Consider the following 22,953-nt stretch of genomic DNA (forward strand, 5'->3'; position numbering starts at 1 on the left):
TTTGAACAAATGTTTGTTTCATTGGAAATGTTTATTTTTAAGTAAAATATCTGACAGAATTGTTAGTCATATGTTGGTTACTGAAATTCCTAAGAAAGCTGTTCTTGAGTACCTGAGCTGGCATGCTGGGCTTAGAAAGTGAAAAGGTGGGAAAGAGATGGGACATTCATCAGATGTGGTGAGAGGCTCATTAGAAGGCTAACCTCACAAGTGAGTTTGTATTACTGCTGCAGGTGGGCTGTTTGCTTCAGTTGTGCTCTTTTCTCTGGCAGTACGTCAGGATGGTGGCTGGAGTCACTGGTCTCCCTGGTCTTCTTGTTCAGTTACCTGTGGAGTGGGAAATATCACCCGCATCCGCCTCTGCAATTCTCCTATTCCCCAGATGGGTGGGAAAAACTGTGTGGGAAATGGGCGTGAAACAGAGAAGTGTGAGAAGGTTCCATGTCCAGGTATGTCTGTGGTCTTGAATCAAAAGTAACACAATAATATTCCAGCTGAATTCCTTCCCCTTGTTCTGGTCTAAATGGCAGTGAATTTCTATGATGGAAAATACAATTTTATCTCAGGAGTGAAATAACACACAAGGATGTTTTGAAAATGAAGGCAACAATGCAGTCAGAGGTTTTGTAAACCTTCCAAGTTATAATTTGGCTTTAATTATTAAGAGCTTGAGACATTTCCATTTTACTGATATGTCTCTGCATATCAAAACTAAACAAGTCCTTTCTAAAAGGAAGCTGTCTCTGTACTTGTTAAGAGTAGACATAGAATCCCCCAATAGTAAGATTTCTTTGATATTTGTGTATACAGTTTCACACATTCAACAAAATTAATTGCCATTATAATTCTATCTTATTCATCTACACTTTTAAATCTTTTTTAGAGACCTTTCATTCCATACACTTTGACTTTCATAATTTTTTCCTCCTTTTTTTCTCTTTGCCTATCTAGTGGGCATGGCGTGCTGTTTTGAATTATTGGCCAAAAAATGCCTATGAAGCAGTTGGGTGTTTTTCACTGGTTTGTTTCTGAAATATTGCTATCCCAGTACAAACATCTGCCATCATTTTTCTACATACATCTCCAGGAACTGTCTCTAGTCAGGGATCTGATGAAAGATTGTTGTCATAGGCACCAGATGTCGCCACTTTATTGCCTGTGATTCTCTGCTCTTTTACGTATCTTAGTGAATGGCCAGTGGGGTCCTTGGTCTCCATGGTCTGCCTGCACTGTCACCTGTGGAGGAGGAATTCGTGAGAGGTCTCGCCTCTGTAACAGTCCAGAGCCACAGTATGGAGGAAAGCCGTGTGTGGGAGATACCAAGCAACATGATATGTGCAATAAGAAGGATTGCCCAATTGGTTGGTATTCATTCTTTACTCAGTCTGAGTAGCTATTTTATATGCTGTTATCTCTTTAATGGATAATTATGAAGTGACACTGCAGGAATCTGCTAATTATACCTTTGTTTTGGTAGAGGACATTTAACTATTTTGAGTGCTGTTTAGTGGGATTTTATATACATTTGCGATAACTACTTTCTTGAACAAGTATACCTTTCTTAAATAGAGATTGAATACGCTGTAATGTATTCAACTGGATGTAGCAATCTGTAATTTTGTCATATTAAATCAATAGTAATTAGTCTTAAATGCACTTTATAATCCTAACTTTTAGGGGTTTTGTAAGAGTCCGTTGCATCGTGTGATTTAAGGTGATAAGAGAATACCTGTTTCTTAAATGAAGTTTTACATGCCTTTTATGCTCGTTACTTAATTTTCAGTTTTGTGTGTCTTTGCCAGATGGGTGTTTGTCAAATCCTTGCTTTCCTGGAGCAGAATGCAACAGTTACCCAGATGGGTCTTGGTCATGTGGGGGATGCCCAGCAGGATATCTTGGCAATGGTACCTTTTGTGAGGATCTTGATGAGGTATTGGCTTTTGTTTCCATTAACATCAGGAAATCACCATGAAAAATTCATTTTTTGGGAATTACACAGCCATCTAATTGGTTTCTCCATTTTTTCTTTCTTTACCTGCAGTGTATAGCTGTGTCAGATGTTTGTTTTAAAGTGAATCAGGTCCATCGCTGTGTGAACACAAATCCGGGTTTCCACTGCTTGCCGTGTCCTCCACGCTATAAAGGAAGTCAGCCCTATGGAGTAGGGCTTGAAGTTGCCAAGACAGAGAAGCAAGTAAGTGATATTGAAGGGAGTTTGATGGCTTTGAGTAATTCTCATCTGAAATATCTTTGAATGATGGCATAAGATAAACTTGGGTACCAAACAAAAATGGCTTGAAATAAGTTGTTGAAATGGCTTCAAATAACTGTTGTTTCAGAGTATTTTTGTTTTGAGTAACAAAACACTGAATTTGGGATTGACTTTTTTAAGAGTTTGATTTTTTTTTTTTGTAGGCATCTGCACAGTTGTACTAAATGAGCCAAAAATTCCAGGAGCAAATATTTGCCTGCTTTGCATTCCTTTCTCTGAGGTTGACGTACCTGTTCTGGAGAAAGGAAACTGAAGAATTAGGATTGTTTTTTTCATAAGTATGACACTGTTGATTTCAGTGTTATCAGACACATGTCTGACATTCTCACTCTCTAAATTCCATTGGGTCAAAGTTTATCAGTGAAGGACAGGAGGATGTAGAAGTGAGGTTGAAGACTAGAGTTGCCTAGAAAAGACAAAAAACATTAAAGTGGAAGTCATGGTTTGTCTTCTCTTTGTTGCTTTCGAATCAATCTGTGGTTAGCTCAGCTTGTCAATTCTACATATGAACCATCTGTTAAGATTCTCAAATACTATCAATGAAAAATATAATATAGTGATAAGGAAGAGGTAACAAAAACCTACATGAAGTGAACACAAGAATTTTGTCTCTTTAAGAAAATAACATAGTCCTTTTATACTGTCAGGCAAAACACTGAAGAAGAGGTGACTACAATCTCCTTTCTGTTGCAGTTAATTTCTGGGGTTTAGTGACATCTGGAAGAAGGCAGATACAGTTCTGAAATTGTTAGCCTCCCAAAAACTCACTTCCTCTCAAACCACGACAGCTACTTTAATTGTTTTTTAAATAATGTCAAATTTTTCCGGTGGTTTGTTTTAATTATTTTCATTGTACATATTTGTTGGAGTTGTGAACTGAGAGAGCAGTATGATTTACTAACCACAATCAAAACAAAGTTCATGTCTTCAGAGCTCTAAATAACTGGTCTGATTTTGAAAAAGCTGAGGCACACACAGCTGGCTGTGATGATCAGGTTTCATTGAATATGCTTCATCATTTATAGGTCTGTGAACCTGAGAATCCATGCAAGGACAAGACACACAGCTGCCACAAGTCTGCAGAGTGCATCTATCTGGGTCATTTCAGTGATCCAATGTACAAATGTGAATGTAGGACAGGTTATGCTGGTGATGGACGCATCTGTGGTGAGGATTCAGATTTGGATGGCTGGCCTAATAACAACTTGGTCTGTGCTGCTAATGCAACGTACCACTGTGTGAAGGTAGGTGAAAAAGGTGAATAAAAATGCAATGTGTTAACAACATTTTCACTTTTTCTTAAATAGTTGTGAGTAACCCTTTTAATTCATGAAGCTGGTGGTTGCTTTCAGTAAGCTTTGACTGTTACAGCATGTTCATTTTCTAGGAGAGTCTGTGAAATGTATATTCACTTAATCTGGTAAGATACAGTAAGGGATTCTCAAAATTAAATCCAGAGTCCTCTGCTTTGGATGTCTTGCTACTCAGAACACATGGACAATTGGGATGCTTGTGAATGGAGTTAGCACACTGCGCAGTAGTTGCCTAAAGCATGGGTGTGAAGCACAGAGCTAGTGAGAACCAAACAGGGAAATCAGCGCCTAGGCTAGTGTGAAATCCTACCTGCAAGGCTTGTAAAAAGACACTGACAGCCATATAAGAGCTAGAGTTCAAAATGCTGTCTTGAACTACCCTTCCTTTTAAAGAGTTAGGCAGACCACACACTGTGACAACTGGATTCAGAGCCTGAGATAATTTTTAACAAGAGAAGCCTAAGAGAGGAATGAATGTGACTAATTAGAGGCGGCGTTCTCCTTGTTGCAAAGGCTCACAGGAACAGGATGAGAGATTCAGCCTCTTTGGCCCTTCAGACTTGTGAAATCCCAGCTCTCACCCTCTCAAGGGGAATCACCTGACTTGCCTGCCCCCATTGGCTCTACAGTTGGCAAATGGTACCTATTCAATCTTGCTGTGCAGCTGTGCTGTTGTAGTGAACAATGAAACATTACTACACCGAGAAAAATCAGCATCAGGGAGCCTAAAAATGGTGGCATGTGGGTTAATAGGGTGTGTCCACCAGGTATGTTCCCTGGGACTTGGTTTTGTGCTCATCTGAAGCACTCAGTAAGTCCTTCTTGGTTTCGTGGCCTGAGGTTCTTTCCAGTGGGAATTGCTCAAAAATGGTGAGCAGCCTCCTGGTAGCTCTTGTCCTGATGCTGTACAAAACCAGGCTGAAAGTTGTTCCATCAATTTAACAATGGCTCAAATAGCTGAGGGGTGAAGTCATCCCCTGACAGGCAATTCCCTGGATCCTAGTTCCGAGTGGTGGCCTTGCTGATGGCCGAATGACAGGCACAATACAGAGGGGCATACGTTGTTTGCAGCAGCAAATTAAGCAACTGGGATGGAGGAGTTTTGTCAGAGTAGAAGACATATGCAGGTGTTCAGTTTTAAACACCCGCCTGTGGGGCCGCTGACAACCCTGGATTACCTGTATATGATCACTAGGCAGATGCTCAAGCATTTTGCTAATCAGTCATGGCTGTAAGGGCAAGATTTTTTCTTCTGAGGTTTTTGAGGGTTTCTTTTTCCAGACCTGAAACATTTTTGCTTCTCCTTTCTGTGTTAAAGTGATCTGTCTACAAATTTTCTTGAAGTTTCAGCGCAAAAACTTCTGCTAAAAATAATAAAAAGGAAAGAAATGCAAAGATGACTGAGCTCTAGACTACTATAGTGGTTAAAACAAATACAGACCAAGAGATTAGGAAAGTTTGAAATCAGGCTGTTTGAGAGGATAAGTCACTTGTGTGAATCTGGGCTCTATCAGCTGAAGAGTTTCAGATACAGATGGAAATTTGGGCCTCAAATGTTGGTCTCCCTCACTGTAATTGATGTCTGTTCATTGTAGATTCAGCCAACTTACTGTTGCACTTCATATATATTTCTTGTAGTTCCTGTCATCAGAATTTGCATGTGTCCACTATTGATGTAACACAAAGCATTAGTTTTGGTTAAACACAACATGCTGAACCCATTCAGAAAAAAAACCTGTTTCCAAAGATTGTTTAATGCTTTGTGTAATATGTGTTGGTCTAATAGACACAAGTTCTTACTTTAAGAGGACCTCTCCACCTGCCAAAAAAAACCCCTTAAAAATACCACAAATTTTCTGGCCCTTGTATTCTTTACAAAATATCCTAGTTGAGTAATTTGATTGTAAAAAACTTCTTTCCTTGAGCTGATAATGGTTGAAAATTAACTTTGTCTTGTGACTATTTTCTTTCATTTCAAAAATTTTTTGTATTACTGGTAACCAGTGTTGAGGTGGACAGTCAAGACTCTTCACAGGTATTTGATAAAAATTTTTGGGATTTGGTATTTATCACAGTATTTTCAGTACTCTTTTTCTTAAATTGTCTGCACTATTAGAACCACTGAGATTGAAAACATCTTACTATAATATTCATTTTTTTAGAGTATATGTTACAAAGGAGATATTTGTGTGCTCTTTTGACAGATTCAGTTTTGGGTGAGGTAGATCTGAAATATGAGTAAAAATGAGAATAACAGAGTGTGTTTTCATATATGTATTTATTCATAGCAAGTAGTAGAATTGAAATCCATTTTAGTTGATTTTAGTATTTTTAAAAAATGCATATTAAAAGTTTGGCAAGCTGTTTTACTTATTTTTCAGTGTAACTTAAGAATTGTTTATATAAAATCATTCTTTACAAAGCTGTGATACAAAATAAAGAGATCAGTCTGACTTTTATTTTTAAAGCCATGGGAGTACAAAGGTACTGTTTTGCAGAACAGTATAAGGACACTTTTTTCAAAATCCTTTCTTAGAGTGTTCCCCTTCATTGATGAGTAGTACTTTCCATTGCTGGGTAGTAACTTTCCATATGAACAGCTGTTTCTGAAGACCTTCTCTTGGCTTGGTTTTTTTATTTTTCTGGCAACAAAACCTGGTGATTTTTTATGTAATCTTCAAACAATTCATATCTCATGAATTGGCTACAAAAGGTTGGTGTAAGAGTGCATGTCTGTGCGTGTGGTGTGTTTGTTCTTTGCTAGCTCCCTCTAAAATTTACTAGAAATGTCACATTAATAGCAGCTGGGAAATTGAATGATTTGCAGCTGCATTTCACTTACTTTACAATATGAAAGCAGCAAATGATTACTACCTTTGGCAACAAAAAAACAGGCACTTTTAAAAATACTTTGCTGATTGCTCTTGTTTTACAGTCTCTGGTGTACCACTGGTGGATCTACTTTTCTGCCCTGGCAAGTTATCCTGACATAATGTAAACATAATGTATTGATTATTTCTTTTGGCCAGGATAACTGCCCCCTTCTGCCTAACTCTGGCCAAGAAGACTTTGATAAAGATGGCAAAGGAGATGCCTGTGATGAGGATGATGACAATGATGGCGTCGAAGATGACAAAGTAAGATGCGTATCTGTCTGCAGTACGTTTGACCTAAACATCTGATTTTAAGGAAAACCATTACAATAGATGTGAACTTTATTGTTTAGAGCTTCAACTGGGTTATTCTGCACTTCCTTCCCTGAATGATGTGTAGTGCAGAGTAAAGCTGTGTTCAGTCAAAGGAGAGTGACAGAGCAAAGCAGCCTGGGGAACCCCAGGAGCTATGATCTGTGTCAGTTCTGAGTTCAGTTATGTATGTGAAAACAGGTTAATGGAAAGTGGTATTGGATTTTTTATATTTCAGTGGGAGAATGTCAAGTCAACTGTGTTTGAAAAGCTGGTAAATATTATATATATGATGCTATTTTTATTCATTGTAACTTGTTTCTAAAACAACTATAAACACAGCCAGTATCAAAGGAAGATGATGGGAGGAAAATACCTAGCCTGGTTCATACTTTCCTTCGCATCTGCCCAGAAGACAAATTCATTTACCTGCAGAGCCTAAAAGATAGCCACTTAGTCTAAAACTGTTGCCTTGTACAATCAACAAAAAGATAGAGGCACTTTGCGAGTTTGCTTCACCCTGGCTTTTCAGAACATGTTTAGGATGAGTGAATTGGTAGTAGAATTTTACTGTTCCTCTTTGTTCTGTTCGGAGGCAACCTAGATGCTCTAGAGCTTCAGATGGTTAAAGTTCGGTAAGAGCTGTGTTCATTTGGTCTCTAGTTGGAAAACTTGAAAAAAAACCCCAGTAATCATTTGATAAAGAAAAATGATTTAGTATGTGTATTTTTTAAATTGTAGCTAGAAATTGTTTTATGAACAGCATAAGATTTTGACTTGCCTCTGTATGTTGCCCTTGATTACATGAAATGTATTTCTGGGGAATTTAAATTATTGTGCCAAAAATCATTTCCTATTAAATATGGTTTTTTTTCTATTTAGCAGAAGAAAAAAAAGTTTAAAGTTTTTTTTCCTTATGACCTCCCTTCAGATTCCATGCCACTGATTTAGTCCTCATTCCCACTGTTTTGGTTTTCTTTCTTTCTTCTTTGCATTTCACACTGAGTACTTTCTTGTGCATGTGAAAAAGTCCACGTGATTTGGGAATGTGAGAAATGTAAAAAATATTATTTTTAAAATTTTAAAATTAAAAAGAGGAAATTTTCAAAATTCCATTTAAAGGTCTCAGGTAAAAAGATTTTTGGCAAATGGGAGTATTTAATTTTAGCATTTTTTAAAAACTTTTTGTATTTCATTATTGTTCAATAGAATACAACCAATAAAAATTCAACACTTGTGTAAATTGAAAAATCAAAATATGTGATGTAAACTTAAAAATACTGACACTAGTTTGTTCCAGAAAAGTCAGAGTAATAATTCTAGTTGTTTCTTTTTTGTTTTTTAAAACTTATAAAACACAGCTGAAGTTGACCTGGTTTTGTAACATGTTCTGATTTTTTTTTTAATACATGTACCAGTGATACACCTTTATTTAAATGTCTGAGTACAGATCCAGTTCAAAATGCCTGTTGCTCTCCCTGTGAGATATGGAACACAATTCACATGTTTTGTACAAAACAGACAGTGAGCCAGGCAGTCCAGATGCCATCCTGTTACTGCCAAGACCTTCAATATAGGTACAGCTTGTCCATTGAAAAAATAGTGGATTAATATTTGGTTTTTGAATTCTGTCCAAGATGAACAGGAATTAGCACTTCATTGTATGCTCTCTTGAGTTGTGATTTATGTTGTGAAATCTATTTTTTCTTACTAGGACAATTGCCCTCTTCTGTTCAATCCTCGCCAGTTTGATTATGACAAGGATGAAGTTGGTGACCGCTGTGACAATTGCCCCTATGTGCACAACCCTGCTCAGATTGACACAGACAACAATGGGGAGGGTGACTCATGTGCTGTGGACATTGATGGAGATGGTATGATTTCACTTTTGAGAATTAGGTGCTGTTCCATAAGTGCACTTTGCTTTATGGCCAGTAAGATTGGCTACTTGCTTTTATGTGTGGAATAAAATTGGGTCTAGCAGCTCAAAAATGTAGGACAAGGCAGAAAAGGCTGAGGTTCATCTGCCCTGTGTAGTATGGTTGCCCACACAGTCCCTAAATGACTACAGTTGATATTACTAAAGAATAAATCAGAGCACATCTTTATCAGTGTAATCTTAAAAAAAAAAAAAAAATCTTTCTTTCATTTGTGTTCCAAAGTAATCAGGGTCTAATATGACACTTCTGCTGACTTTTCCTTTTCCTTTTAGGGAGGGAAAAGAACATCCCAACATTGACACAGTTAAGACAATATCCATAGTAAAGTAATCTGCTTTTCTATGAATGTATAAGTATGCAAAACTCACAGTAATCCAAATACACATTTTTTAGTATGTCTTAAAACACTGTGCTTATTTCCTCCACCAGTACATTCCTATATAACCCTACTTTGATCAGAATAAAGATGGGAGAAAAACACTTAAATATTGTTCAGAAATCATATCCCTGTGGCATTTCAAACATGTGAGGATACAGAAATATGAAAAGGTGAAGAAATGTTGCTTTGGGTTTTCCTCAATAATGTTTTAAACATTTGGATGCTTATCTGACTTTAGGTTCTGAACATTTTGAAGATCTCTTATCCTCCTTTTGATCATCAGGTTCATATTACTCCTCGTGATAGTTCTGCCTTTGAAGAAAAATCCAATCATATGTTATTGGCTGAAAGATTATGCAAATATACAGGGACCATGTAATACAGGGAAGGGTCCTTGTATCTTTCCCAGAAAGATATGCCAACATGTGTTTGTTTCTTTTCATCTTATAATTTTGAAGCCGATTGTTGGTTTTATAATGAAGTTTCCTGAGGAAGAACAGTTTCTTTTGAAAATTTGGCATGCTATACAATTAATGATGTACATGTTCTGGTAAAATTAAGTTATTTAATGATGAGGCAGCTGAATAGTATTACAGTTGTTTCTATACAAAAGTTTAGAAGTTTGAACCTGATGTAGCTGTGCATTCTATGCCATTTCTTAGAGTAGGGGAATAAAATCCAAAACAAATTATTAAAAAATACCCCACCCCTTTACCTGTTATTCAGTCAAAAAAGCCTAAATTCTTAGGGCATAATCAGCCCTTATTCTTCCATAGGAAAATATGTACAGAAAACTTGGTTGTAATAAGAAAAATGGAATTTATACAATATTTTTTTTCAAATATTAGTTTTAAATATTTGTAGCAATGATGTTGTAGCAATAAGAAAGCTTATGAGCACCTTAAGATTCTTGCTTCTTTACTGGTGATTCCTACAGTCTATGGCTGTCTGTGTTGTTTGTTGTATCATTTTGATTTTTTTACTATTTTGTTGGGGTTTTTTTCCCCCTAGACATTTTTAATGAACGAGATAATTGCCCTTACGTCTACAACACAGACCAGAGTGATACAGATGGTGATGGAGTTGGTGATCAGTGTGATAATTGTCCATTGATGCATAATCCAGACCAGGTAAATGAATACAGTTTCCTTAATGGTAACATCATAACAAGGGCAGAGAAAAGACCACAGGAATTGCTATCAGTCCCTGTACTGAACAGCTGAAAAGGTGGATCTATGTTGCTCACTTTCACATCTCATATTGAGATCCCGTTGTATCAGATGAAAGGGAAGTACAGTGATGATTGCTTTAATCCATTGCAAGTAATCCCTGCCTTGCAAGTGTCCTGGGGACCAGATCTTACCCCCTGATAGAATAAGTTGCCATACTAGCTTGAAGTTATGCTTGTGCTTTTAGCACGGTTGTCATTGTGATTTTTGTCACTACAGAAGCCCTTGAAGAGAAGTGTTGAACAGTTAAGTACTGTGCTGTACTTTTGTATTGAGTAAAAATAATAAAATTACTTTGTACAATTCTTTTTGGGCGTAGACTGATGCAGATAATGACCTTGTTGGTGACCAGTGTGACAATAATGAAGACATAGATGAAGATGGCCACCAGAACAACCAGGATAACTGCCCTTACATCCCCAATGCTAACCAAGCTGACCACGATCAGGATGGTAAAGGAGATGCCTGTGATCCTGATGATGACAATGATGGTGTCCCAGATGACAGGGACAACTGCCGCCTCAGATACAACCCTGAGCAGGAGGATTCAGATGGTAAGAGCAAGGTCATAGGAATTTCATTTAGTTCTTAGATCTGATTGTGATCTTGGAGTATTAACATGTGGTGAAGAGAGACTTCACATCAAACCAAGCTGCTTTTGAGACAACAGGAACTAGATGGAACTGAACTGCTCAGTTTGGTCAAGGGTTAGAGCATTGGGAAGCATCTTTGACAGGAGGTCAAACATGGACATACTTATAGGAGAAAACCTTTAACAAATTTTTTAAAAAACAAAAAAAAAATCCATGTTTTTGTTAGTATTCTTATTTTCAAATTTAATTGAAAGTGTTGAAAGTGTCAGAAAATATTTCAAATAGCTTGAATTACAAATGTCTTAATAAATGAACAGTGAACTGTTTCACTTTCCATCTGAAAATTAAAATGGAAATAAAAATGGTTTACTACTCTGTTTTATTTTGAAAAACAGACTATTTCTTCAGGATTTTTAAGTCCATTATTTTTTTAATTGACTCCTGAGCAGCTTTTCTCAAATTTTCTTTACAGACTGCTTTAAATATGTCTTGATGATATACATGTCACAGTTTAAAAAATGGATATGTAATTGCCCTTCTTTTTTTTTTTTTTTGGTAAAATGTTGTTAGTCACCTCAGGCAGTACTTCTCTGTGCTTGGCATTATTTAAATAATGAAATATAGTTAGTTTCAAAATTACAATTTTAATTTTGAAAATGTTTATGATCCTTTAAAAACCACCAAATATGTTTACAATAATGACCCTTGCAATAAATGCAGGTAAGCAATTTCTGTTCTAAGTTATACAACTTGCTGGAGCTGTTCCATGGCCGTGCTGTAGAAATTGAAAGCAGAATTTATTACCTACACAATATCTTTTTATCTACATTTAGAAAGATAAAATGCTGAGCCTTGTCTGATTTCCTGGTAAGACAACTGCTGTCAGTAGGAGGTTTCTGGTTGGTAGTCAGTTGTAGCTCTTAATTTATATAACCTTTCAGTCCTATAATATGTGTCCAGAATATCTTTGTATTTGCCAGTCCCTGGAATAGCCCCTTAATTTCATAAATCCAGAATAAGTGTGACCCCAAGCTGAGATAGTTTAAGTTATCCATTACCTGGTTCTTGTAAAGGAAACTATATTGATGTATGGATTAACCATTGAGAAACAGCATATATTTAATCAGTTTAGCCAGCTCATCACTGTCATTAGCAGCAGGTCCAACAGAAATCTTGGAAAAGGGGTAAATAAAGCCAAAAACGGCTCCCATGCTCTTGAAGATGTGAGTTTTAGCACATAAAGATGAGGCCCTGGAGAGAGCTGTTGGATGTGACTGGATAAACAAACACTTTCTAACTTTCCTTGACAGGGAATGAATGTTGTCAGCAGCAACTCACTACCAAATTAATATCAGCTGGACTTTTAGTGAATAATTAGATTCTTCTGTGAATTATCTCTTTAATTTGGCAAAGAAAACAAAATAGGAAATTGATTCCCTTTTCTCCAATGAGTGCTAAGACAAACAGGTGGAGGAACACACAGCTGGTCAGGATTTGGAGTTGTCTGTGGCAGATATCCAGGGTGGAAGATGGGACCATTTTACCACATATCTGAGCTGCAGAGAGCCCTGAGAAACTAGACGTCTCAATTTTCTCTAATTACTCTTTACTTTTTGGCTGTTGCCTAAAACTCATTCTGCTTTCTGTCTGAAAGCTCCATACTTGGGTAATGCTGTCTTGGTTAGTCATGATAACATAGCTTTCCATTTTTCTGTGAAACATCTAGTAGTAGGTCAGTATTGAATGAACTGGGTCATTGCTGTTTCCCACTGTGTTAATTCCCATGTTCTTAGGGCAGTCATAAACACTGGGGGGAAAAAAATCCCCAAAACAGATGCTCTGCTATGTGAGGATAGAAACAAATTAGTTGGCAACACTGGTTTTGCATTAGTACCCAATGCAGTGGTTTCTGTTGTAAAAGTTGGAGCCATTTGGGAATTTGTTTCTATACTTGTGTAGCCAAGCTTTTCTACATTATTTTCAGGTCTTTGTATGTCATGGAATAATAGAGTCATTGGCAATGAGCTTTTTTTTATAGCTGCCTCCTTTCACTTCTTGCTACTTGAGGCAAGTCATGTCTCCTGTTGTCCATTAATATTATAGGTAAACTAAGAAAGCAAATAATTTTTAGTTTTTCTAAAATATTTAGTGTAGTACAAGTGTTGAGCAGAAGCACAACTATAGATGAGCTGCACTTTTTTGTTCTCTAAAAAACTTCCTTCAATCCATATAACAAAACTTAATTTTTTTCATTGTTCTGAGGCTAGTCCTGTTGAATGGAGTGCTGCCTTCTTTTCTCATGCATTTTTCTGAAGCACTATGTTATTTATAAGCCAAAGCGTTCTACCTGCAAGTGGGAGAGTGGCTAAGCATGTATGCATATTTTATTGCAACACTCTCCCCCCTTTCTTTTGACATATTGGTGACACATCTGCAATCTGTCGCATCTTGGATGGATTGTTGCAGAAAGAATCTTAAGACAGTGATAAGAGTCCAAAAAATAGTTTAACATGATCAAGAATATATAAATATTTAGTAATGTATAATATTTAGTAATGTGTGGAAGATTAGGATTTTAATGCTATTCTTTGAATTGATTTGCACAGCATATATTAAAATGTGGTGTTGTATGCACATCTGGAACAAATCAAACTGAAAATGTAATGCAAGCATTAGTGAATTACATCGACACAGCAAACTTCCAACTTTTCCCACCCTGATTCCAGAGTGGTGTATAAACTGGGGCCAGATAAATTGCAAACAATTGACTCTGCTTATTCACATTGCTTACAGGTGATGGCAGAGGTGATATTTGCAAAGATGACTTTGACAACGACAATGTTCCAGATATCTATGATGTGTGCCCTGAAAACAATGCCATCAGTGAAACTGATTTCAGAAAGTTCCAGATGGTCCCTCTGGACCCCAAGGGAACAGCTCAGATTGATCCCAACTGGGTTATTCGCCACCAAGGCAAGGAACTGGTGCAGACTGCTAACTCTGATCCTGGAATAGCTGTGGGTGAGTATCAGATGTAACCATCTTTAGAAAAGTAACAAGTAATTCTGTGATAAGGAAAGGGGGAAAAAAGTAGATAAAATAGTAGAAAAGGTAGGAAAAAAGGTACGTAAATGCACCTTTTTGGAGCTGCAAACATTGGACTAATGATGGAGGCAGTGTATATGCCCAAAGTATAAACAGCTTAATGCTGCCTGCATTTTTTATCCATTCATCTCATCACTGACTGTAACATACATAAAATACCCAATTGAAAAAATTTATGTAAGTATAGTACCTGCTGTCTTCAATGCCCCTTGTAAGCAACTTATTTCTCTCTAGAAATCTCCATGAAGGCAAGTTGTAATTATCTCGTCTTCTACAGGTGAGGAAACTGAGAAATACCACTTATGTCTCCTGCCAAAATTCAGGATGTAGCTGGAACTCTGGGGTGTGTGTAAGTGGACCCAGCATTGTAACTCAGTGGTTTGTTTCTCTTGTCCTCTTCCAGGCTACGATGAGTTCAGCTCTGTTGACTTCAGTGGGACGTTCTATGTTAACACAGACCGTGACGATGACTATGCCGGCTTTGTGTTTGGCTACCAGTCCAGCAGTCGGTTTTACGTTCTGATGTGGAAGCAGGTCACTCAGACCTATTGGGAGGACAAACCCACCAGGGCTTATGGCTATTCTGGTGTGTCACTCAAAGTAGTGAATTCAACAACTGGTACTGGTGAGCACTTACGAAATGCTCTCTGGCACACAGGAAACACCCCTGGACAGGTGAGAGATTTAAAACTTTAGGCCAACACTGTATGACTAATATTTTAAAAACAAGGGACATGTTTCAAAAAGAATTCCCTTTCACACCTCAATTTTTGTGGATGTTTATCAATTTTTCTTCAATTCCCTTATTAGTAGTGTCAGTAGTATCACATGCATTTTATTTCAAAGACAATCACATAGAAGGAAAGATGAGGTGTGATCAAAAGGAAAATGAGAGAAATGTCTGTTATGCAAAAATCCTTTGTTACTTCTGTATTGGCACTTGCTTCTTTGGTGTTCCAGCTTGTTTGAATTATACATGGTTTAGAGTACAGTGACAGAAAAAGAGAAAAGACATTGAAAAAAGAGGGAAAAACTGCTGCTGTTCCAGATAGGGTCCAAGTGTGGAAGAAACTTGCTCATTTTGGAAATTAGGTTAGTAGGGCTTCACATGTGGATAGGAATTGACAGTACTGTTACTGAGTGGAAATTTTCAAGGAGCAGCCACAGGCGGTAACATCTGTACAAGCTGCAGTTCCTCTCCCTCACTGGAGGCAGTCATTCAGCAACAGCTCTGTCAGCCTGGTTGTGTGTATGTGCAAACTCGAAGAATTCCAGAAGCATTTGGACAATACTCTTGGACACATGATGTGACCCTTGGGGATGGTCAGGAGTTGGATTTGATGATCCTTGTGGGTCTCTTCCAATTCAGCCGATTCTGTGATATCATAAGGGAAGTCAAGGTTCAACGGTCTTCAGTGACTCTGACTATGAAACTGCAGGTGAATAACTGACCAACAGTTTAAGACAGAAATTTCCATTTGTTTCACCCCATAAAAGAAGTCTTTTGATGATACAGTCAAACTATTTTCAGTTTCATACTCTGCAGAAAATAAGCTTTGGCAGTTACTGTGGTGGATGTGGAGTTACTGGGGCACTGTGTGTTTCTAATAAGGCTTCTGTATTCCTACTGTAGGTGCGTACTTTGTGGCATGATCCCAAGAACATTGGCTGGAAAGATTATACTGCTTACAGGTGGCACTTGATTCATAGGCCTAAAACAGGATTAATAAAGTAAGAAATATTTCTGTACCTCTACGTTTTCTAGTAGCAATGCTTTTGTCTCTGTTGATTTAAAAGCTATGTTATTGGTTTCATTGTTGTTTCTGATAATTATGTTACTTGTGTGACAGTTTGTCCGTTTGTCCAACATTTTGGGAACATTTTATTATCTTCAGAATAATTTATTTTCCTTTTAAGATGTATTTAATTTAGTCTGGATGGTTCAATATTTACATCAGCTAAATACCCTTAAATTAAAGAAAAAATAATGGGCCACTTTCTCAATAGCTTTTCTGTAAGGAGACCAAAAATTCCTGAGCAAAACTCAATGCAAGATTAGAACATGAGATTGCTCCCCAGCCTGTGGAATTTCAGTGAATTCAAATAATTATAAACATGAGCATTGCCTCAGGGAAGTAGGCCAAGAGCCTGTCTACTTCAGCATCCTGTCTCCCATAGTGGCTTACACAAGATACTGCAGAAGTGGCCATGAGCACATCTGTAATGCACACAAGGAGCCTTGGCAAATGACTTTCTGTAGAGCCCAGCTGTTTAGCTGATGTTCCAAGACTGAGCATTAACTGCCCATGTCAGTTTTATCTTCTACTAATTACTGGAACTGTAAAGGATATTTTTCATGGGGTAGAGTCAGACCTTACCGCCAAAGGTCTTGCTTGTGCTTATGTGCAGGAGGTTTTCATTTGTCTGTGAAAGACAAAGTGTTGATAAATTAGGATAGACCTAAGTTACCTGCTTTTTTGTAGAGAGAAGTTTCTTTATGCTTCAGTGTATTGCAATACAAAGCATTGATTGATAAAGGTCAAAAAGAAACTTTATTTTTTTCATTCATGTTGCTGTTACCTGTAACTTCCTTTACAGAATCTACATAGTGTCAGACAAAAGATGTTACCACTGGTATCACATTAGATTAATCTAGCATGGCAAATTCTGTGGTTTGGGGCATTAAATTCCTTCATACTTTAGGGTGTTCTGATAGAAAGTGAATTAGTTATTTTTTCACTAATGAAGTCATGAAACAATTTATTTGTGCAGAAATATCAATTCCATATGAACATGGTAAGAGCTGTGTTATTTTTTTGATGGGTTGAATGAACTAATAAACTCTTTCCATCTGTTTCAGGTTCTTGATATTTTAAGAATTATATTAAATAGGATTACATGAACATGAAAATCTGTCATTTTTTTACTGTTCTTTTCACCATCCATTAAATACTGATCTCAGGGAGCACTTTTCAGGAAACAGAGCACTTTATTGCAAGTGCTGGACACGTATTTCTGTCTAAACAGAAATCTGCCCCTACCTAACCGCTGCATTCTAGGAAGCTGCTCAAGTGTTTTCATCCTCATGTGAAGCCATCTTGCTGTGTATAACTAATGTATTGTCAATTGAAGCAGGACAATAATCCCTGACTCCAAAGACTAATTAACTAACTATAGAGTAGTTTCTCATTTGGCCAAGGAGACTGAGAGCCTAAAAATCTAGACTATCTCAAGGTCTCCCAGGAAAAGCAGAGGATCCAAGTTTGCGGAAATGCAGTCTCTCTGATAAGGAAAAAAATGAAGTGCTGACTTTCAAGGTCTTTTGTCTCCAGGGTCAATGCCTGAAATACTAAAAAAGACCTCCAAGAATAAAAAAAAAAAAAAAAAACAAGTTCTCCTTTTCCAATTTATTATTAGTCTAGCTCTTTGTGTCCAAATCCTTCCAGCTTTCACTAAGCTCTTAAAATGCCTGAAATTGAGATTCAGCATGTCTCCAATTAATGCTTTGTTTGAATCTAAAGGGATGGTTCTTCCAACTTCTGATGTTGGCCCTTGCACCTAAAGATAAATAAATCAGCTGTTCAAACAGCTGCAAAGACAGCTTTGTTCAGTGATGTGACAAGGTCGTGTGATAACCCTGAGTTCACTGGGACAGGGGCTTATCAGTGAATGCTAGTACATGACATAGTTCATTCCAGGAGACATGACTGTTCTAAATAAAGAACTGGGAAATCTTTTGCAGATGGTGTGCATGAAAACACTAAAGGAGTAGCCCCACTGCTTCTGATTAATGTGTTATGGCTGCCAGCCACGTGGGTGTGATACAGAGATGAGAAGTGATCCTACAGTGAGGTTGGGTTTTCTGGTGCCTTGTTAAAATTAATTCTTTTTCAGGTTTTACAGACTGTTACCAGCTCTTACACTGGATACTGTATTATCCTCCTTGTTTAATTTATGTTCTTCTTTACAGAGTTCTGGTTTATGAAGGGAAACAAGTCATGGTGGATTCTGGACCAATCTATGATACAACTTTTGCTGGTGGACGATTAGGTCTTTTTGTCTTCTCTCAAGAGATGGTCTATTTCTCTGACCTCAAATATGAATGCAGAGGTTAGTTACAAAAAATGTCTGGAAGATGCTTAAGCCTTTCATAACTTGTGGAAAAAGCACAAAGTGTCTAAATGAAAAGTGTCCTCTAAATGAAGAGCAATCTGTAATATCATAGCATGGCATAAACTTTGGTGAAAGGCCATGAATGTCCCTTGCCCCTAGAATAATCTTAATTTGAATAATAAACCCCAGATGTTTAATACTATCCACCTGGAAAAAATGAGGTAGAGATTTCTGAGAGAGACTTGCTTAGAATTCTCACTATATATCCACTGTCTTCTGTAGGTTATTTCAGTATGTCCTGCAGGCAGAGAGATATTTCTGGATCGCCCCTCTTTCAAGAGGCATGGAAAAGAGAGCAGATATTTTTAATGAGCATGTCTGTCTGTAATGCCTTGTCTGAAATGTTTTGAAATACAGATAATGCTTTTCTAGGTTTTCTTGTGAGTGATTTTGTGCAGCTAGATACATAGCTGCACATACACATACTTGTCTCTTTCTCTGTGTAGGCACATGTGTTTTTATATAAATGTCCTCCCGTTTGTAGGAAAATGAAGAACAGAAGGTGTCGTGCTGCATCTCTTAAGTGTATCATGGTGGAGTTCTTGTTTGATTGACTTCCTAACCAAAAAAACCTCAATCACAATTAATATATTTTTCCCATTTATTTCAGACGCTTGAGCAGTGGTTGCTGCATTACCAGCAAAGTACTGTAGATGCTATGCAACCCAGACACCTCAGTACACCGTGGTACTCCCAGTTTCTATTTTTGTGTACCTCCTGTCCTCTCTCCTCATGCTCCACTCTCCAGGATCCTCCCAGCTGCCAGGAGTGCTTCAGCCACTCTTCCACCCAAGTGCCTTCTCACAGCCAGGACTAATAAAACCTAAACGTGAACGTCGGACCCACCACTGAAGCAAAAGCAGATTGATACACTAGAACACTTTTGTAGAGTGAAAACTTAGCAAAATGTGTTTGTTTGTTTACTTGTCTTTTTTAAAGAATGACGTTTACATATAAAAATGTAATTACTTAATGTATTTATATATATGGAGAAAAAGAGGGGGAATGATGATTATCAGTTGTTATGTTTAAGTGAGGAAAAATGTGTCTTAATTTTTTGGGTGTATGGTTGACACTTCCTAGCTCTGATCAAGACTGGACTTCAGTAACACAGAGCTTCTGGGTCTAATTTTAGCAAAGTAATGGAGGGCTACACCAACAGTGGAAATTACTTTGGATATTAAAGATCAGTTATAAACATTTCTTGATTCAAAAAGGTGCTTAGTTGATAAGGATGCTCTTAGTAACACTCTTTAAAATTATTATTGGTAGAACTGTCAAATTTGCAACCTAAAGCATTCTTTAGTAGGGGCTTTATTTAGGCCAAGCAGAAGTGAACTAGAAACTCTCATGTGAAAGGGAAGAGTGATTCATTTAAACATCTGAAGCTATCACTGTTGTCTGACTTTCAAAAAATTATTTCCAGTTGCCCTGTTTTCATCATATTCTGCATTGCCTTGTAATAAAGAGTATACCGTGACTATGTGGAGCAAAATGAACCTGAACCACTTTTCCACCTCTGCTGCAAAAAGCACTTTGACATCCTGAATCCTGATGTGGGTTTTTGAAAAGGTGGCAACACTGCCATTACTTAATTTGGTAACATGAATTTAAGGTTCCATTTATAAATATTTTGTTAGTATTTATTGTGATTATCACACCAAGCTACCTTCTCTGATAATTGATTTTAAAGCATATAATACATCAATAATACATTCACTGATAATGGTATTTTAAAGCTATTTTTGAAAGCGTATCACAATATGTAGATAATGTCAAAGCATGGCCTACACTTAAGTATAGTTCCATGGGTTATAGTCATGTATACTTTAAAGTTAAATGAATAATAATAAGGAATTTACAAATGGAACCTTAATATATATCCAGTTACCCTAATTTTAATATTTTTGTATTGTTACCTATGTCTGCTGTATATAGAACTTCTTAAATAATGCTGAAGGGGTACCAGTGTTTATTCTAAACAGATACAACAGTTACTCAGATAAGCAATAGTATAGACATGTTTAACATTTTTGTTTTGTTTAAGATGTATGAGCTTTGTTCACAAAAAGAACCCAGGCTGGTGTAATTTTATTCATAGATAGGATACCTGGTGGAAGAATACAGTACCTCTGCCTTCTTCTAGGGCACAGTGACCTAAACATTGAATCACCTTTTTCTCCTTTGAAATAGATTTTGTGGCTATATTCATTAGAAAGGAATCAACAGTTGCTGGCTTTATTGCACATTTTATAGTATTCATATTATCATTTTTTAATTTTATTTCAGTTTGTTTTGTTGCTGGTTTTTCTGTTGTTTTGTTTTTTTTTTTGTTGTTGTTTTCACAAATCCTCTTAATGAGGTTTTTAAATATTTCAGTTTCTTTTGGTGTTTCAATTGGCATCCCCAATTTCCAAGCGGAAGGGAGGATGACCTCATTAAATATAATGAGTAATGGCTGTGTAGGCCTTTTTGTTTTGTCAGACAGAGACATCAGTTTAGGGATGAAGATGTTAATATTTGGACTGTATCATAATTTTCCTTTTCTATGTAAATTATTTATGATGGGTTTTTTAATTTCTTTTTTTTTCCTTGCAAGTGTGTGTGAGAGAGTGAGACTGATGAAATTTCATTTTGTTTTGCCAAAGATTGTAAATAATTATTTATTTGTTTACAAGGACGGACATTTATCAATTGGCGTCCTGATTCATTTAGTCAGATCCTCATTTTTATATATATATATTTTAAGAAATTAATAATAGGAAATAAACTGTAAAAAGGTTTTATAATCCAAAATCTCTTTAACTTTTTTATAGCTACAGTTTTTCTTTAAAGAAAATATTCCATTTTGCTAAGCCCTTAGCTAAGCCTCTTGCCTTGCTGTAAACCACTTCATTTCAAGCAAACCAAGAAATCTGTTGCTTTGCTAAAAAATCACTGACTGTCTTCTAAGTTTGTAAACAGCAGGTTTCCTAGTGTGTCTGACAAGACATCATTCCCCATGAAGTCTTTATCTGGCGAACAATCACAAATTTTATTTATAGCATTGTGAATGAGAAATTTTGGTCCTGCTTCTCTGTATCATGACTTGGCCCATGTGTTTGAACAAATATATCTTATTTTGCAACTGCTGCTTCTTTGAGTCCCATCTGAGTCATTGGGATTCATTGGTGTAAGTGGGGATTGCCTTCCTGCTGGAGAATTTCAGGAACCAGTGAATCATCGCAAACCAAAGAGAATAAAATACAAGAAAATAATTCTAAGCTCAAGACATCTTTCCTACGAATATAAAGAACTCACAGGGAGGGGAATTGGAATTGCATTAGGAAAAATAAGAATGACGAGGATGCCAAATGCCAGTTTTGAGCTGGGAACACAAGTTCTAACATTTCTTGGCCTTACAACTATCCCAGCTATTTCATTTCCTTGGTTTTTGATTCCCATGAGAGTACTTGAAACATTACACAAGAAAGCCATGTAGCCTTCAGTACTTTTCTTGGTGAGTCCTTTAAAATAATTCATATGTTCAGTCTTGTAGACAGCTGCAAGGACAGCAGTGATTGACATTATTCAGCCAATAGAGTGTGATCAAGAACTTATTCTCCACTTTCTCAAGAGTTTTGTAAACTCTTTGGTATGGATCTTCAAGAGAGTTTTGAACATGAGCACTTATTTATGGTTCTATGGGAGAAAATCTCTTCATGCCACCAAATAACCCCCCCCCCCCCCCCCCCCCAAAACTAAAGGAAGGGAAATAAAATGACTGGAAATGTGTGAAAACATTACAGCAGCACTTTAGCACTAATACATGGTCTCTCAGAAAAACAGAATGAAAGGACCAAAAAAAGCAAAATTGCTGGGAATGAGCAGGTTCACCTAAAGCAGTGGCATCCTCTGACCTGTGTCCATTGCTCTACCTACCTTTTTTTAAGGCTTTTGAATATCCTCAGAAGTATTTGCATAATCTGGTAAAAACACATATTTCAAAATTATAGCATGTCTGCACATCTGGTTCCCAAAAAGAGATGGGTATGGAAGGTCTGAAATTCTTGTGGAGAGGGTGTTTTTTTCTCATAAGGGGAAACTGAGTACAGCAGGTGAGGATTCTGCCACTAATATATGAGTAATACTAGGCAGATTTTTTTTCACTTTCCTGGGCATCATGTTCCCACCTACTAAAATTCAGTGATACATTTTCTTACCTTTCAAATACTTGTTATATCTTATGTGTATCTAACTGGTTTTGGGCCAGCCAGAAAACCAGGAAATCCTGAAACTCTCCTTAAATTAGGTTCTGATGAGACTTCTTGACCCGTTCTAAAATGTGAGGGTTTTGGGTAAACTTTGCATAAGCTACTAAATTCTGAAAAGTTAAGATGAGCTCACAGTATTTAAGGATTTGTCCATTATAAGAGAAGCAGATTTGCCATGGTTTCTTCCAGAAAGAAAGGAAATAATTCTACCCAAGTATTATAGCTGTGATTTTGCACATCAGGCAGCCTAAATAACGTATCATGAATACTAACGTACGTGTGTACTCCCTGCTAGCTACACGATGGGACAGGAGCTGCACAGACTATCACGGTCAGTGGGCCAAACCCTCGTCTTGGTCAGCTCAGTGGGAGTTTTGCTTGAGTGATAGCTGGATGAGATTCAGTGTTTGGTTTGTGCTGCAGACATCCACAGAGCAAAAGCTCTAGTGCTTGCATGGGAACATCTGCTCTCTAAAGCCATTTGAAAAAAAAATACAACTATGTAATAACT

General features: G+C 37.1%; 1 protein-coding gene across 2 annotated transcripts in view; it reads left to right on the forward strand.

Moving 5' to 3' along the window:
* Positions 1-21,321, forward strand: part of THBS2 (thrombospondin 2) — a 33,057-nt gene extending 11,736 nt beyond the window's left edge. For both annotated transcript variants that reach the window (XM_038133596.1, XM_038133595.1), the window contains 14 exons: positions 273-449; positions 1,188-1,361; positions 1,803-1,930; positions 2,042-2,194; positions 3,298-3,516; positions 6,615-6,722; positions 8,485-8,644; positions 10,101-10,219; positions 10,638-10,872; positions 13,705-13,932; positions 14,420-14,691; positions 15,650-15,747; positions 17,987-18,126; positions 18,800-21,321. In XM_038133596.1, coding sequence (XP_037989524.1) covers positions 273-449; positions 1,188-1,361; positions 1,803-1,930; positions 2,042-2,194; positions 3,298-3,516; positions 6,615-6,722; positions 8,485-8,644; positions 10,101-10,219; positions 10,638-10,872; positions 13,705-13,932; positions 14,420-14,691; positions 15,650-15,747; positions 17,987-18,126; positions 18,800-18,807 — 2,219 coding nt within the window. In that variant the 3' untranslated portion in view covers positions 18,808-21,321. The remainder of the gene's footprint in view (positions 1-272; positions 450-1,187; positions 1,362-1,802; positions 1,931-2,041; positions 2,195-3,297; positions 3,517-6,614; positions 6,723-8,484; positions 8,645-10,100; positions 10,220-10,637; positions 10,873-13,704; positions 13,933-14,419; positions 14,692-15,649; positions 15,748-17,986; positions 18,127-18,799) is intronic.
* Positions 21,322-22,953: the final 1,632 nt, after the last annotated feature.

This window comes from Motacilla alba, chromosome 3 (assembly GCF_015832195.1).
Source record: "Motacilla alba alba isolate MOTALB_02 chromosome 3, Motacilla_alba_V1.0_pri, whole genome shotgun sequence".
Lineage (NCBI taxonomy): Eukaryota > Metazoa > Chordata > Aves > Passeriformes > Motacillidae > Motacilla > Motacilla alba.